At 47.6% G+C, this 17770-nt stretch overlaps 1 protein-coding gene across 5 annotated transcripts in view; it reads left to right on the forward strand.

The window, feature by feature from the left end:
• Nucleotides 1–17770, forward strand: part of TMCO3 (transmembrane and coiled-coil domains 3) — a 49751-nt gene that overhangs the window by 10352 nt on the left and 21629 nt on the right. For 4 of the 5 annotated variants that reach the window (XM_007075273.3, XM_042980669.1, XM_007075270.3 and 1 more), the window contains 6 exons: nucleotides 535–714; nucleotides 2206–2397; nucleotides 3275–3403; nucleotides 5971–6063; nucleotides 10587–10773; nucleotides 17289–17409. In XM_007075273.3, the coding sequence (XP_007075335.1) occupies nucleotides 535–714; nucleotides 2206–2397; nucleotides 3275–3403; nucleotides 5971–6063; nucleotides 10587–10773; nucleotides 17289–17409 (902 nt within the window). The remainder of the gene's footprint in view (nucleotides 1–534; nucleotides 715–2205; nucleotides 2398–3274; nucleotides 3404–5970; nucleotides 6064–10586; nucleotides 10774–17288; nucleotides 17410–17770) is intronic. The other variant, XM_007075272.3, reaches the window with a different exon arrangement.

Genomic DNA, 17770 nt, shown 5'->3' on the forward strand with positions numbered 1-17770 from the left:
ATAGCTTGAGTTTAAATATGATGGTATAAAACGCAGTGGTATTATTGACACCATCCATCAGTTTTCCAAGTAATGCTGTCAGATTCTTCTGGAATAGTTTTTCCTCTGTAACTTGGAATTTGTGTGTATCCTACTTAGAAATTTTTAGCTCAAGAATCAAGTATCACAGGTGTTTTTAGAGTACAGCTGGACCTCCATACACAGTAGGCATGATGTCTGGAATAAAATCTGTTCAGTGAGGATTGTGTATGAATAGTTGACCTTCAGAATTTATCAACAGTAGTAGATTATGTTCGATGATGCGTGCGTACAAATAGGTTTCCCTAAACATTTTGCTAAGCTCCATCATGTTTGGGTGATACAGGACACCTGACCTTCTCTCCTTGACTGGAGCTAGCATTACACGTTTATAAATGTATTTGACAGCGAGAGCATGTTGGCTCGCATGGTCCGGCCAGGCCAGGCACCTAAATGAAGTCCTGGTGTGGCCTATTTCTTAATCAACCCCACACTTCATTTCTCACCAATAAACAGGAAGAGACAGAATATGTGGAACTTCTGGCAGCAGAAAAACACCAAGTTGAAGCCCTCAAAAATATGCAACATCAAAACAAAAGTTTATCCATGCTTGATGAAATTCTTGAAGATGTGAGAAAGGCAGCCGATCGCCTAGAGGAAGAGATGGAAGAACATGCTTTTGATGACAATAAATCAGTAAGTAGCATTCCAGAACAATCTCCTCTTTGCTCGGGCTGCTTGCCGAGAGAAAGTATGGTGGAATTTATCGGCTATTTTCCGTGTGGACTGACGATGGAGATAAAACCAAACGCTTTCGTATCCCAGAGAACGATTTGGTTCGGTTACACAGAAGTACACTATACACCTGTCGTTTTGCCTTATGTTTTTGTCAGTGCCCCCCAGGGGCTCATATCTATGCCCCGCTTCCGTGTTCAGGTGGATTGAGTCTCTGGGCTCCAGAAAGCGTGCCCTGGGACAGTCAGGTGTCGGTGCTGTTCTGCCCGGGGGAGCCATATGCTCCTGAGAGGAATCGTGTCTGAGGCAGGCATTCGGACTCCCCACTTGCTGTGACGTGTTTAGATTCTCTGGGAAGGACGAGATGAGTGCCGAAAACGGACTGTGAGTCCTGAGGACTCAGAAAAGGATGCGGCAATTAGAGCAAAGGCGAGTGCAGTTCGGGGCGGATGAGCACTGAGCGGGGCTGTCCTGAGCGTGTCCGTGGTTCCAGGGGAGGACGCGGGGCTGTCTTTTGAAGGTGGTGCTCTTTCTTCACTGCTCACCGAGTGCTCGTGCGTCAGGGCGTCAGGCTGTCGCTGCCGCAGCTTTTCCAGGGCAGCTCCACCACTGTTGGCTCAGGGTCCCCGCGGGTCCCACGGGCGAGGGCTTGGCCCAGCACTGCACCGTCCGCTCCAGGCACTGATAATGGGCTCTGGGTTTTCACCTCGGAGGGTCCCACGACCCCTCCTCAGGCTCTCAGAACCCAGGAAGACCATCTGTTTGCCAGGTTACCAGGTCGCTGCAAAGGGTGCAGTCAGAAACAGCCGGGTAGAAGAGGTGAAAGCATGTGCGCAGGGCACTGCATCCTGTCCGGGCCCGCTGCCCTCCTGGCGGGGCGCGTCTGTGTGTCGGGCACCCGGAAGCTCCCCGAACCCCATGCTCCAAGCATGTCCCGGAGCTGCCTTCTGCGGGCTCGCGATTCGCTTCACCTCCGGCCCCTCCCTGCCCCGAGGTCACGTGGCTGCTGTCCCTGGTGGCCAGCCTCATCCTGCGGTCATCGAGTGGCTTTCTGAACGTCACCTTGCTGGCACAAACTCAGGGGAGGCCGCGAAGGGCTTGTCGGGTGTACCCGCTGCTCCTTATGCTTGGGGAGGCCACGCTGGTTGTGGGGCTGCGGGCCAGGAAGTGGGGTGAAGACCAAACGTATGTTTCTTGTTACAGATTGTACCCTAAATCGTTAAAGTGGGTGTCTGGACGTAATAGAAATCCTAAACGCCTTCATTCTCAGATGGCCCTTGTAACTGAAGCAGCTTTCCTGATTTGTGCTAATGAACATCTGTGGACCTTTCGTCATACCTGACAGAGTGCTAGAAATACTTCTATCGCTCTTCTGTACAGAATTTACGCTCTAAAAATTGAACTTGAAAACATTTCATGGGTTTAATTACACGATGTTGGTTATTTTCACAGGTGAAAGGGGTCAATTTTGAGGCAGTTCTCAGAGTGGAGGAAGAAGACGCCAATTCCAAACAAAATCTCACAAAGCGGGAAGCGGAGGATGATTTGGGTCTTAGCATGCTGATCGACTCCCAGAACAACCGCTATATCTTGACCAAGCCCAGAGACGCGACAATTCCACGTGCAGATCGCCACTTCCTAAAGGTAGTCTGTCTGCTTGCTCCCTCTTGAAGTCCCCTCTCCCACCTTCCCACTTCCAGGTACTAATGTAAAGTAAGCTTTATTTTCTGAGCCTCGTATTAGGTTGCATGACCTTCCTCCTAACAGAGAGATTCTACTACAATTTCCTATATTTTCCATGACTTGAAACACTTTCTCTTAATTTTTAATTTTTTCCGAAAAGAATGAGGCATTTTAATACTTAGAATGAAAATTAATGTTGCTTTTGAGAATTTGGAAGCCGTTTTGAAGTCAGGAGTCCCTACAGTGGGCTCAAGCTTTGTCACTAACATGGAACATCTGATGAGGCGGAGAAGCTTTGGCTAAGGTATCATCTGTGTAGACACGGGTACAGAATGAGATCCGGCTCCTCCAGAGGTGACTGACATTCCAGACCGAGTTAGCCACCCATCTGCTCCCTCTGAGGCAGCAAGTCTAATAAGAGGATGTGGAGTTATGTAAAGATTTGCAATCGACTGTGTTCTGGTTGGAGATCACTGTTTGGGTTTGGACCAGAGTGGGTAACAGCTGTAGGAGTGGCCAGTGTGGTCTGCTCGGAAGGCTAGTGGGGTCTGGACACACCGTCGGGGCTCCAGCAGCATTCCCGAAACCACAGCTTGTGCTGGTCTTAAAGAGGGAGGCAGCGCAGGCTGAGAGGAAGGACGCTCCCAGTGGCTGATTACTGTACCAGTAAACTCAAAGCAGGAAGATCAGCCCAGGGATAGCCTTCCTTTTTTACCACCAAAGTGGAAACTGGGAGGGGCCTAGTCTGCAGAACGTCTGCTTTCTCCAGTAATCAACCCTTTTCTTGCCAACTGTTACCTTAAATTTTTGTGTTTATTTCTGGTTTATTCTCCATTAGGACATTGTTACCATAGGAATGCTGTCTTTACCTTGTGGCTGGCTGTGCACGACGATAGGGTTGCCCACAATGTTTGGTTATATTGTTTGTGGCGTACTTCTGGGGCCTTCAGGACTGAACAGTATTAAGGTAAGAGCAACTGTTTTAGTATCTGTTTAACAAAATACTAAAGAAATGCTCATGAAGACCTAAAAGTTTTGAACTTGAATTAATAAAGATAGCATTTCCTTATAAACCATATTAAAGAAGATGCTCTTTAGAGTTTCATAAGAAGTTCCTAAATCATAAGAAAGTAATTTTGTTAGTGAATGGATGATTTAACTAGAGAAGAAATCCCGTTTATGTCTTTATTTTTTTAATTAAAAAAAAGTTTTTTAAACGTTTATTTTTTTGAGAGAGACAGAGAGCATGATCAGGGGAGGGGCAGAGAGAGAGGGAGACACAGAATCTGAAGCAGACTCCAGGCTCCGAGCTGTCAGCACAGATCCTGACATGGGGATTAAACTTGTGAACTGCGAGATCATGACCTGAGGGGAAGCTGGCCGCTTAACCGACTGAGCCACCCAGGGTGCGACAACCCCCCACTCTGTTCATGTCTTTAAACTGTTAGTTTTAAAAATTCTGTTTCCAGTAATAATGATGGATTATGTTATTCAGACACTGAAAGCAACAAAAAATGCTGGGTTAAATGTATAATTTAAAAATTTTTAAAACATTGCAAAGCTGGTAAAGTAGTGGGGATTTTCAAGCCTAAATATAGGATAATGTGAAAACCCCAGGACGTAGTGAGTGCTGGCTGTTGGCTGAACAGAGTGAAGTGACTTTCATCCTATATCGATGGCACTTGTTGGCAGTGAGGAACAGTTCCAAAGCTTTTGTGGGCTCCAAGATGTGTCCTGTAAATGCACACAATTCAGACGAAATGAAGAGATTGGCAAGAATAGGTGATGTGTCATATATCCAACACAGAAGCAGTGGTGCAGGTACTGGGAAACACACACGGGAGTCCTGGCACTTCCTAGTTGGGTACGACAGGAGCAGACGGATGGGGGGGAGGTGTGGGCATCTGCTCGCAGCCTCACCCTCCTGCTGATGGGCACACCTTGTACCGGGCAGGAAACATCATCATCTCTAACTGAACTCAACAGCACGTTCAACTGGCAGGGGCTACCGGCTGAAAGCCCAGGACCTTAGTGAGCAGGTGACCACTGACTGACGGGGGGGGGGGGGGGGGGGGGGGGTGCTCTCGTGGGCTGGGCTCAACCTGGTGGGGTGGTCTCTGGGAAACACTGTTTTAATTCAAATTTCTGAATTCATAATCTCCATACAGTTGAGAACAAAATGGTGTAAGTACAAAAAATTTTAAGTTGTAGGTGGAGAATCTCTGTCTTGTCCTGTCCCATCCCTCCCTTTCCAGAGTATTTATGAACAATAGCAAATACAAACGTATTTTCCTTTTTTCTTGAGAGCAAAGGTTGCTTGTAAGCCAAGAATTCAGGCTGAATAATAATAGAGGCTGAGTAAGGTAATAAATACAACTGGAGGCTACCAATATTATAGTTCCTAACAAATTTGCTGTATCTTGGTAAATAACATAATTACAGTAAACCCAGATGAAGACCCAAGAGCATATTAGCCAAAACGGGAGGTGGTTAATGGAGGAAGTGTGACTGTACCAAAATATTTACCTTTTCCTAATAAGAAGTTAATAGGCTTCTGTGTTACGTTGAGAAGTGCAGATTTAGGTATGTGACTTTCAAGTCATGAGTTTCAGCCTCATTTTAAAAAGGGAAGAAAAATAAAAGCAGTGAGGAAGTATAAAAACCAGGAGACGAAGGAATAAGAGAAATCTTCTGTTATCACAATGAATATAAGTGGAATAAACTTGCCTGTGGAAAGATACAGGTTTGCAGATGATGTTAGGTTCAAAGAGAACAAAATGAGTAAGTGAGGAGGCAGATGCCAGCAAATGGAGGGCAGGGCCTGTCCTGTCGGTGGCTGACAGGGTGCGTGTGCGTCCCTGCACAGCAGCTTGGTGCCTGGACATGTGGAGATCTGCTTGCTCTCTTCTTTCAGACGCTGAGTTCATGGCTCAGTGGAAACCATGAATGTAGATGATCTAGGGATTACCAAGTATAACCGTGTAAACAGCATTCTCTGCCATAACATAAAAGCATAAAAAACAAACCGCAAATAAAGGACCAGAACCAACACGGTGCACAAGAACGCTGTATACCAGAACCTGTGGGATGTGGCCAATTCGGTTCTCAGGAAAGAAGTTTGTACACATAGTCATGCACAGGCCCGTGCTGGCAGGCCAAAGGAAAGTGGGGCATCTTGATTAAAGTGTCCAGCTCAGGTTCAGTGCCTCCCCATCCTCCAGAGAAAGTGAAGGAAGGAGGTAATGAAGAGCGCAGCCTGGACACAGGTGAATTCGTGAGCTAGTTCTCAGAAAAAGAGATAAAAACAGTCCTTCAGCTAATCAAGAAAAAGGAAAAAAAAAACGTATAATCAGGAAGTTCAAGCTATGTCAGGGATAGAGGACATTCAGAGAACTAGTTTTAAAAAAAATACTGTGTTGTTTTTTTTTTTTTTCAGGATAGTTCCACTGAATATGTTAGTACAAGATTGTTCCTTGAAGTATGCTTCATTTGTTAGATACATTAAATTGTGTGGTTTTAAAATTTTGTTCCCAGTCTGTTGTGCAGGTGGAGACCTTAGGAGAGGTTGGCGTGTTCTTTACTCTGTTTCTTGTTGGCCTGGAGTTCTCTCCAGAAAGGCTGAGAAAGGTAAGGGCCTCACCAAGCTGTGTTATCGCCCCCAATTTAAACATCATATGGTTTTGATTTATTTACTTTGTGTTTGTTCATGATTGGACTATCAAGTTAAGTATTTTAGAACAGAATATTCTTTTTATTTTTGGAATATAAATTCTAAAAGATAAAAAATACTAGAAAATGCAAATTCAATGAATGAGTAAAATTAGCTTTCATGTAGCTAATTCCAGAAAAGTTCTGAGAAATGATATGTTTGAAATTTAACATGTGGGGGTCTCTCCAAAAAGTCCAAAACCGTTAGAGGCTGAACTATCTCAGGGATTGAATGTTTGTGTAAAATGAAAATATGTAAAAGACTTGTAGCAGTTAGGACCACGTGTATGAAGAAGTGTGAAACTAAGGGAAGCAACAGTTGCCTTCTACATTTGTTTGCTTCTAGAACTATTACTTGGAATACTGGAGTATTGCAGAAATGAAAATAGCTGGAGTAAGTTGGAAGTGAGTTAATTAAAAGCTGTGTTTTTGGACGGACACCTCACAAAAGGGGATAGTTGGTCACAAAGCCAGCGGGAGGGCGGGGACAGCAGTGCTGGTGGACCCCAGGCCACGCCGGCAGGTGGCTCTGGAGTCAGTGTGAGGGCTGGTCGGACAGCAGAGCGGCCTCGCACAACAACTGACGACCCTTCTCTTGGTGGAGCTGCCCTGGGTCTCCGTCCCTAGGAAAGAATGAAGTACAAGGTTTTTCATTAACCCTCGAATAGTCTTCAGCTTCTTGTAGCATTTTTATGAAAGCGGAGGGGCAGCCTGGGTGTCTGACGGTTACACTGTCACAGCTCTTGAAAGGTATCATGCAGCCATAAAAGACGTGACAAGATCCGAGATAGCAAAGAGAAGTACATTGAGGCGCTGGCCTTAGTTCACCTTGTTACTCTTTGACCTCTCTTTTCTTCTCTTTTTTTCTGTTGGAAGCTCTGTTTGTCCACCTCCCAGTTACCATCACTTCCTTTAAACACTTCTCCAGTTGCGCCTCCTCACCAAGCGTTCTGAGTCCCTTTAGTGTTTTCTCAGGCACTTTTGTGTCTTTTTATGTGCTTCTGGCCTGACCTCCATGTGTTAAGTTCCAGACCCAGAGTTTAAAGGACCCTGCTCTCCTCCGCGAGCTGCGCTTGGGGCTGTGCCATGCCGGCAGCATGGCCAGGACCTGCAGCCGTGTGAGGAGCCGGGGACCTGTGGACGGGAAGGTCATCGTCCGCAGCTGTCCCCGCTCCTTGCTCCGCGCAGGCTCCTCTGGGCTTCCACGTGTGTTTAGTTGAGCGAGGCTGGCAGCCGACAGTGGTGGTTGCCTGTGGCTTGGGACAGAGAGAGGCAGAGTTCGGGTTCTGCATTGACTGGCCTTGCGGTGTCAGCAGAGTATCTCACGCCTTGGACGTTGGGGTCCTCGTCTACATGGCCGGGTTTGTTCTGGCCTAAACTGCTCTAATTTATATTTTTCACCACTCTAGCATTCACCGTTCAATGAGAACTTCATCCAGAGTCATGTGAACAGAGTTTTAACCTGTATGAAACTGCACGCTGTTGCTGGTGTGGTGCTGACTTGTAGGGCTTTGGGGTTTTATGCTGACGGGGGCTTACATTTGTGTCTGGCAATGCAGCCTTAGGAGGGCTTGGCAAGGAGGCGGTGTGTGCGTGTCAGGGAGAAAGTGTGCTGTGGTCTGAGAAGTGGAAGGAACCTTCCTGGGGACCCAGCACCTGTTTAGTGACTTTGGGGTGAGCTGGGGCCCCTCTGACATGAATCCCTCACTCGTCAGCTCCCTGTGACAGGCTTGCAGTAGGACGGCAGCCTCGCCCTTTTTAGGCCCCTGGGCTCAGACTGCAGATTTAACCATGCCTAATAAACTACACTAGCAAGTGACAAATTTGTGTTTCTCCAGCATAAATAGCGAGCAGGGCGTCAGAGCAGCCTGAAGTGACCGGTGCCATCGTGGACTTCCGTGTGCCCCTCGTGACGGAAAGTCATTCAGTGGGTTTTGAAATAATAATTGCTGGAAGGCCCTCTTGGATCCTCTGGGAAATCCCCACAAGTCTGAGTGGAAACGGTTCAGAACACCAAGGTCTAGGAACTACTTAATTGTTGGCGCTGAGAATAGCCACAGTCATTTCTTCTGATGGTGCATCCTGTTGGGTGTGTGCACCCCTGCCTCGCTGTGCTCTAGCTCCCCCTATGCTGCCGGCTCAGCTTTCATGTGCTAGCTCCCTGTTTCTGTCTCTCTGCCTGGGAGTTGTGTTTTCTCCTCTTTTTCTCCTTTTTTCTTTTTAACATTTGCTTTTTTGAGAGAGAACTCGAGTGAGAAGGGGAGGGAAGGGAGAGAGAGAATCCCAAGCAGGCTCCACACTGTCAGCAGGGAGCCTAACTCGGGGCTCAATCCCGTGAACCATGAGCTGAGATCAAGAGTCAGAGAAACTCAACTGACTGAGCCGCCCAGGCACCCCCTCTTCCCCTTTTCTCCTTATTTGTTCCCTCAGTAAACCCTTGCTGCAGACGCTGGTGGCTACTGACTATGAGGTGGTATACACAGCCCCGTGGCCCTCCCTTGTGGGACTACGGGTCTGGGATTTCAGAGGGATGTGTAGGGCTGTGGACAGAAGTCCTGGGACAAGAGCTGAGGAAAATGGAGTTTGGGAGGGGATGTGGCTGTGGTGCAGATGCATGGGGACCAGGCCGCTGTGAATTCCAACACGGGGAGTTGACTGGGACCCTGCTGAGCAGCAGGATCTGATATGTGTGGCCGGAGAGCCCGTGTTTCTGGGAGCCCCGGGTGGTCCAGATGCCCCATGTGGAGCAAAGATCTGTGGGCACTGCCCGCATTTCCCACCCTCGTTTGCTGCACACTGTGCTTCTTGGGCTAATAGATCCCAGCCCTTCTGACCAAGGTTTGGTAGCGACCTCAGAAATCTTTAGTCTGGCCTTTGAAAGTCTACAGATGTAGAAGGCAGAGTAGAGAGACGGTTACTTCCCCAAGGTGCTCAACCAATAATGGGGTCAGTCCTGAGCTCCGGGGTCCCTTGTGGGCAGAAAAACCCCTAATGCTGCTTATAGGAGTGGCTACCCTAAAACCTGGGAACCTTAAAATTCAGCATGCTGGCCTCCCCAGGAGCTGTGCCTAGGTCTGCAGGTGCACCCTGGCCCTCCCGCTGCTCCTGGCTATGACACAGGAAGAGGGGGAGCCATTGGAAGGCCATTAAACCACAAAAGCCATCGCCACTCCCAGGTGCCAGAAGCAGGGATCAGGGAATCTGAACCTTGGAGAAGCAGCCTTGGGGGCTAATCTCTCTCTGGAAGGCGAGCACAGAGCCTGGGTTGGCCAGAGACACATGGCAGAGGACAGAGTGGCTCTGTGTGGAAGGCTGAGTCTTCAGTTCGTTTGCTTCTGTCAGCGTCCCACCATTTGACTCGGAACTTGGTGGTGTCGGGAGGATCTTGAAACTCGTTCCTGAAGTTGGAAGCTTCTGTTATGGACAAGCAGGCTGGCAGCTGGTTATGGCTGTGGGCGGCCGGGGTGTGTGTGTGCCCATTTGGCCACAGTAGGAAGTCAGTGCCCAGCCTTAGGAAGAGCCTCCCGGCTGCCCTGATTCCTGAAGACAGTGTTGTGATTTTGAAAGAGGTGTTCCTTTTTATCAGGAAGCAGAGCAGGGGAGGAAAAAGATCACATCCTTCAGAGCACCTGAAGACACAGATGAGGCTTGCCAGCCAGTGGGGTCCACAGTGTTTGCCTCTGAGCTTCTGTGCCAAGCCCTGCACCCCTTGCCCCCCTCTGGGCCCCCCTGCGCTCTTGCCAGAGGGCCTGGCTGCACAAGTTGGTTTTGTCCAAGAGGGTGTAAGGTGAGAAGAAAATGAATAAGTGCTTTCCAGTAGGATAGGATGAGTTTCGGTTAATTTCTTTTGTCACTATGTACCATTCATGTTTGTATAAACGTCAGGTAGTTTTTAGTATCCCATCTGTTCAACTCAGTTAAAAACCTTGGAGCATTAAAATCAACCCTGATTTCTTCCACATTTTCCATTATGTCTAACCCAGCACTGAGAGCTCACTGAGGTGCTTCATCAGTATTTGATTATTGAGCCATGCTGCCTGGGTCTGTGTCCTGACACTGACTTCCATGTGACCGTGGACAAGTTAGTGGGCTTTGTGTTTTCATCTAGAAAAGGTAGAGGTCGTGCTGTCTACCTTTGAGATGTGTTCTGAGAATTAGATTATATGTGCACAGACATGTATTACATGGAGAGGCATGCGTGTTTAGTCCCAGTAACAATACTTATCACTCAGTAAGCTTACTTCAGTAAGCTGAAGTGTTACTGTTTTTACTGTGTTCACATTACGACTTTGGGTGTTGTGCTGATGTGTTTACCGCAGAGCTACTTCCTGAACAATTTAGGCCCGTGACCAGGCAGTATATGTGTATGCGCTCTGCATGGAGCCGGTCAAGAGATGACCGTCGTCACTAAAACCTGTGTAAACGAATGTGTTCTCTTCAAGGTCTGGAAGATAGCCTTACAAGGACCGTGTTACATGACACTATTAATGATCGCATTTGGCCTGTTATGGGGACACCTTTTACAGATCAGACCCACTCAGAGCGTCTTTATTTCTACGTGCCTGTCCTTATCAAGCACACCCTTAGTGTCCAGATTCCTCGTGGGCAGTGCCCGGGGTGAAAAAGAAGGTAGGTGGTAACATGTTCTAAGTATTTGTTGAAGTATTAGGTATTCAACTGGCTTGAATTCACTCCGAAGGCCTCTTAGAAAAAATTGCAACTCTCTCTCCCTCCCTGAGCTTTCCTAACAGTCACGGGCCCTTGTGCTGTGTTCACTCAGAAACTGACACCCTCATCAGTTCAATCGTTCCACATTTCCACTTGATTAAGAAAACAGCTTTTACATGCTCATTAATTTAGGATAGTTGGAGGACCACATTTAAATAAAGAAGAAAATCCACGTTGGAAAGTGCACTGTGGAATTGGTGGTTTAAGGGACGAACACCACACCAACCTGAAATCACCAGTTGTCCTCACGGGAGATGACATGGCGTGTGTTGCCTGTGGTGCCGCGAACGGGTGTGTGTTATGTGCAGCCTGAAGTAGAGTGACAGGTGCACTCTGTTCACTGCTTTAACTCTGACTGTGGTTGGAAACTTACAGACTTTTGGTACCTTTTTTCTATAAACTACGTGATGGGTACTTTGGTGGTTGGGAGTATTTTCACCTCTTTGGGCCTAGTTTCATGTCTGTACTGGCAACACCAGCCTCTGATCGTTACTGGACCTAGCAAAGCCAGCCTGGGTCAGCGGCTTAGGGACGAACGTCCTGGGCTGACTCACACTGGCAGCTTCCAGCTTCGACAGTACTGCTGGTTTATATCCTGTGAACTTGTTGTAGTGATTTTCACTGTCTTGCTCTTGTTTTGTGAAAGTCAGTAAAAAACGGTGAAAACGTCGTAGCAACTTCACACTGGTATTTGCCCTGCACCAAACACACCACAATGAGAGAAAAATAGGAAAAAGGAAAGCAGAGTGGTGTGGCTGGCTTCTCTGATAAAGCTGACCTTCCTGTACTTGGGGCTGGTCCTGGGGCTGCAGGCTCCCGGCATTGGTGGTAGCCACACGCAGCCCACCCACTGACTGACTGTGGGCCAATGCGCCACGGAAGCAGCCTCCTCGCTTGGAACTGTACTAACTAGTGGTCTCGTCTGTGGGGTCCCAGTGTCCCTGTGGCCTGGTGCTTAGGACCACCCTTCACAAAGCCCTAGTGACAGAAGGAGGTGAGGGGGCACCGGCAGTGGTGTAGGATGATGAAAACAACTGCTTCTGTAAGGACCTGCACACTGGAGTCCAGCGTGTGTGAGGAGTGAGGATGTCAGTGGCTGGGAGAGTTCTGTAACAACCCCAACTGTCAGGATGTGAATTCTCCTTGCTTATGGAAAAGTCTAATGACCACAGTGAAATAAGCATGCTTGAAGCACTCAACATAAGTGAAGAATTCATGCCTATTGGATTAGGCACAAGGATAGGACACAATACACACAGAAAACATGGGAAAGAATGCCAAGAAACAAAGGGAATAGTTAAGAGGCTCAGCATATATACAGCAGAAGTCCTGGAAGAATAGAGTGCAGAACATAGCTGCTGACTTTCAGACTTGGAGGAAAATGTGAGCCCTTAGCCTGAACGTTCCACCCCAAAACCGAGCAGGAAAAAGGACAAGAATAAATGTACCCTCGGCACATCCCGGTACAACAGCAGAGCTTCAGGGACGAAGGGGAAGGCTTGACAGCTGTCAGAGAACACAGGTGATCCGTACGCCTCCACCACACCGGGGGCAGGCGGGGCCTGTGGAGCCGCGTCTCTGGCGTGCACACCCAGCAGAGCTGCCAAGAGCAGGCACAGGTGAAGGCGTCGTCAGACACACGTAGGCTTGGCAGCGTGGCTGCCCATCTGGAACACGGGAGGACCAAGCACCACAGGTTTAATTAAACTTGTACACAAAGTGCCTCATGTATCTTGTGCATGGACTGCTGGAAAAGGAGGGCTTTTTCCACTTTGTAGAGGCCAGGAGGTGCCAAGATGGTGGAGCAGCATGGAAGCTTTGTGCGTTTCTCATCCCTGAAGTGCAGCCAGAGCAACACCAGACCATCTTGTACGCCTAGAAAATCGATCTCAGGATTATCTCAACAATTGGCACAACTTGAACCACAGAACTTGGCAGGTATGCGGTGCAGAGAGGTGAACTAGGGGGAGGGGGGGAAGCCGTTGGGGGGTAGGAAGCTGTTTTTGCTTGTGGAGAGAGAACAGAGACAGCGGGCGTAGGTGGGAGAGAGTACAGGAAAAGCACTTTGTAGAAGGCCAGCTGAGAACTTGGGCCTAAGAAGGTAGGAGTGTCTACAGGGTTGCCAGTGGGGAGGCAATGCTCATGTTGAGAGACTTAGGCTTTGTAGAAACTGATAATCATAGATGTGCTAAAGTGTGGCACCTGAAGGACCGTTAGAAAATGTACTTTGGGAGAAAAAGGCTTTGACTTATAACGGCCATGACAAATAACGTGGGAATAAATCTTTGAAGAGATATGTGTGACCTTGGAGGACAAAAGTACAAATGTTATCGAAGAGAGAGCCTGTGTTCGTGATGAAGAGACTCAATACATAAAGATGCGGTTTCTCCTGAGTCTATAAACTCCCAACTATCCCAGTAAAAAATCTGGCAGGGTTTTTCATGAAATTTGGCAAACTGCTCCTGAAGTTTATTTTAAGAACAAAGGCCAAGAATAGCCAGTGTCAGTTTGAAGTGAGGTGCTTCCACATCAGACGGCAGGCCCTGTGGTCCTGTCCCTGTGCTTGGGTGGTGCGGTGTGTCTGGGCCAGATGGGGCAGGAGACGATGGACAGGCGGACACGAGCAGGGCGCGTGTGGCTGGGGGTGGGTGGGAGTTAGTCCTTGAGTCCTCCCTTGAGCCGCACACAGAAACCAGCCCCACGCAGATTGAACAGCTCAGTGTGTTGGGCAGAACTTCAGAGACTGCTAGAGAGAAATATGGGTGACCTTAGGGCAGAGAGGATTTCTGGAAGTGAGATGCAGAATCCAAAGGAAAAAGTGTTGATAAACCCGAACACGTGGAACTTTAACTTTTACTTAAAAAGTATCTTTAGAAGTTGCAAACTAGAAGACATGTGCTATGTATATAAAATGTGCAAGAAGTAGTACTTAGAATGCATCAAGAGTTTTAAGAAGAATCAAAACAGAAGGAAACCCCGCTGGAAAATAGAGCTTCTTCCCAATGGAGAACTTACGGAAGAGGAGGCGTGCACGCTACGTTTACATGGAGAAATGCCGGCCTCGCTAGCGAATCGGGACGTGCAGGTGCAGACCTGTCCTCCCATGAGCCAGCCAGGTGTCTCGCCGGACCTGCCCCATGTCGGCATGAGAGCAAGCGCTCACGGGTGCTCAGTGGGAGCATGAGCTGGTTTGGTCACTTTGGGGAACGGTTCCACAAATAGAAATGTCCGTTTCTAGAGACATGTCCTAGAAAACTTCAAATGTGAAAGAATACTCAAAATACTTATTTTTGATAGCAAAAAATTTTAAGTAATCTGGGCATTTAGTAATCCAACGGATAATTAAATTATGATGTGTCCATATACTGCAATACTGCAGAGGTAAAAATGAATTAATCTTACACTATGGAGGGAGAAATAGAAGATACAGAGGACATCTGGTCCGATATAATTTACATAAACTTTGAAACTGTGCAAAGCTGTGTCCTCACAAACTTGCACACTGAGAGCATTTGGAAGTGCCTGAGGATGACACCCCTGCCCCTCTTCATATGTGGGTTTATTGTTGCCCCAATTCTCCTTTTCTGTTCCTCAGGGTTCCGGCCAGTACATTGGATAGTGGGGCCCAGACCCTCAAAGGGGTCAGTAAATAGCTCCAGCCTTCCATGGCCATGCTCAGAACCCATAGAGCCATGAAGGGTACAGGCGGCTGGAGGTCACCGTAGCAACTTGATTATGATGAAAGATGACAGTGGAAGATGTGGCAGTGGTGGCCTTCAGTACCTATCCCCCATGCAGCATGGACCCACAGAAGCCTCCTCTAGAAAACACAGGCCTGCAAGAGACTGCCATGCTGTGATCTCCCATCCCCTTGCCCAGGTGGAGACTCTCATCTGTAGAGTAGGGTGGGCAGGGTGGGGCACGGGGCCAGGGCGGAGGTCATGAGTGGTGAGGGGGAGTCTCTCCTGGTGAGAACACAAGCAAGGGAAGGGGGTGTGTCCAGCAAATGTGCTAGAATGTTCAGTATAGCATGCTTGTAGTAATGGAAAGATTGAAAACCTAAGTGCCCATCATCAGGGAACGGGTAAATTGCTGTATTCTACAGCAGTTTTAAAAAGAGATCTTTGTGCATCAACACAGATAATTTTCAGACATAATGGTAAGCAAAAACGAAAGCAAGTTGCAGAAATATGGATTAAGTTATAAAAAGTTTATAATTACAAAATAACAAACTCAGTGTTGTTCCCGGATACATAGCTGTTATTTTGTTAAAAGCAGAAAACCACTCAAGAGAATAAAAAACATGGAACCTAAAGCAGTGATTGGGGGTGTGGCGGGGGGTCCAGCCACAGGTGGCGGGCTCATGGTACCTGCATTGTCCAGTATCTTCCTTCCCAAAAATCTGAAGTCAGGGTCTCAAAGGTTTAAGATTTAGCAAAACACAATAGTGGGTATGTGGGTATTTGTTATATTTTTTATTTTCCATACGTTTAAGGTATTTAATAAAACAGATGAAAAACAAAAAATTTTAAATGCTTATAGTAGTGGTAAGCACAAAGATTAAACTTAGTGTAAAATGCAGATGAAAAATATTAAAAGTTCCATCTTTAATTTTTAACAGTTCAGTCTAATTCTTAAATTTTTTTAATGTTCATTTATTTTTGAGAGAGAGAGAGAACGAGTGGGGGAGGGGCAGAGAGAGAGGGAGAGAATCCCAAGCAGGCTCCCGGCTGTCAGCATAAAGCCTGACGTGGGGCTGGAACCCACGAGCCGTGAGGTCACGACCTGAGCCACAGTCGGCTGCTTAACTGACTGAGCCACCCAGGCTCCCCAGGCAAAGTAATTCTTTCGCCTCTGTGTTCACTGTACTGTTTCCTTTTACATCAGTTGCTGTGGTTAGTCTTTCCCCTCCAGCCTCAGTGAGCTGCTGCTCTGCACTTGCTCCCGGAGTGCTCCCTGTGGACTGGGCCATGCTGGGGGCGCCCCCCTCTGTTCATGCTGCCCGCCATCTGCTGGTAGATAGTTGATGCCCGCCCAGTTAAGACCGCTGTAATCTGGTAAAAGGCAAAGAGCAGGATTTTAAAAACATTTACAAAATGCTGGCAGTGTATCAGTAAATGCTTTTTTGAAAAAGTAAGGTGTGACTGGAATTATGCGTCTCCTCTAAGTCCCGAAGAGGCACCATCACGGGCTCAGGGCTCAAGTGTGTTCACCTCGAGTGAGGACTTGGGGAGGAAGACCACGGTGTGACTGCAAACACAGGACCTGGCACGCTTCCTGGGATCAGGACAGGAGAGTCACAGTCAGGAACCCATGGAGGGGTTTGTTGAAAATGATGGGTTTTTGAAGTGTCCCACTCACCCATTATTAGTGTGGGGAATTCTTCTTCACTTTTAAGTTGTAAAGCTTTAGCCGCAGCAACCTCATGGCGCTATCCACTTAGAATGTTTTGAAATTCTAAGCCAAAAACAAATAAATAAATCAAATTCTAAAGCTTGGATACTTTATTCACCAAAAATTTAACTTTGAATGGTAAATAAAACAAGCTTCCTAGAAGGAGTACCTAAACTTCTAACAATTGTGATTTTTGCTGGTGATGAAAGATTTTAATTTTATTTGATTAGCTTATTCTTTTTCTTTTCTGTAAGGTTACTCTTATCAGATTAGCCTTTAAATATCTGTTACTGTCAGTTGCTTTTTTTTTTTTTTTTAAGAAAACAAAAATAGCTTATTTTATGGGGGAACATGACAGTTAAAAGTTTGGTCCAAAGCCAGAACTGTTGGTTGGAAATGGAGACACCGAACACCTGTGTGACGCGTGGAGTTCGGGAAAATGGTACCCGTTTCCGGTCGCCTTTGTGGATGAGCCACGTGGTCCCTTCGGGCAGCCCTGGCTGCTGCCTTCTGTCCTGTCCACCTGATGAGCCTCTCTGCATTTGTGTCGGTGACAGACGCTCACTGTGGCCATGATGGCGGGCTGGAGGGAAGGCGACCTGTCAGCCGGGTCAGCCAGCAGGTGCGACCAGAAGGGGGGTAGGGTTAGGTCTCCTGAAGCACTTAGGGAAGAGAGAAAGACTGGCGTGAAGGCTGTTTCCTGTATTCTGGGGACACACAGTGACATTGACCTGCTTATCCAGGCTCACCATACTCTTGTGCCCCGTGCCATCTTTCCAGGATGGCTTTTTTTCTTTAAGTGTGTTAGTAACAAGTGCTGGAAATATCCTGGAAGTTTTCTTTACAAAAAGTTTTTCATGTTGAAGATGTTTCAGTGTTTGCCCTCAAAGAGATTCTAAAGTCTGTATTCTCTTTAAGTGGCAGAATTTGAATTATTTCGGAAATGTGCCTGATGACCGTATTTTGACATGGGACACTTTAAATTACTGTAAACGTGTGTCATTGACACATTCTTCCTCAAGCAGGTGACGTTGACTACAGCGCGGTGCTGCTTGGGATGCTCGTAGTGCAGGACGTGCAGCTGGGCCTGTTCATAGCCGGCCTGCCCACCCTCATCCAGGCCGGGACCGGCGCCTACTCGAGGTAACCATGCTTCCAGCTTCCTGCCGTCCGCTGACGAAAATGCAGTGTAATACCGTCTCCCGAAGAGATGCTTAGAGCTTGTCCGGTACAGGCAGAGAGCATGGTCTCTGGGGTCACACCGCCTGGGTTCAGGCTCCAGCTCTGTCAACCTCGGGCAAGTTCCTTAACCTCACTCTGCCTCGGTGTTGTCATCTAGAAAGTGGGGATGGTGTTACTCCCTAACAGGTTAGTTAGGATTAAATGGGCTAAAATCTAAAAGTGCTCAGAATGGTGCCTGGAACATACTGTGTGTGAGTGTGTGTGAGGTCGTGCGAGATTGAGTGTCTGACCATGTGCGTGATTGTGCGCGTGCATGCCATCA

The sequence above is a fragment of the Panthera tigris genome, chromosome A1 (genome assembly GCF_018350195.1).
Source record: "Panthera tigris isolate Pti1 chromosome A1, P.tigris_Pti1_mat1.1, whole genome shotgun sequence".
Taxonomy (NCBI): domain Eukaryota; kingdom Metazoa; phylum Chordata; class Mammalia; order Carnivora; family Felidae; genus Panthera; species Panthera tigris.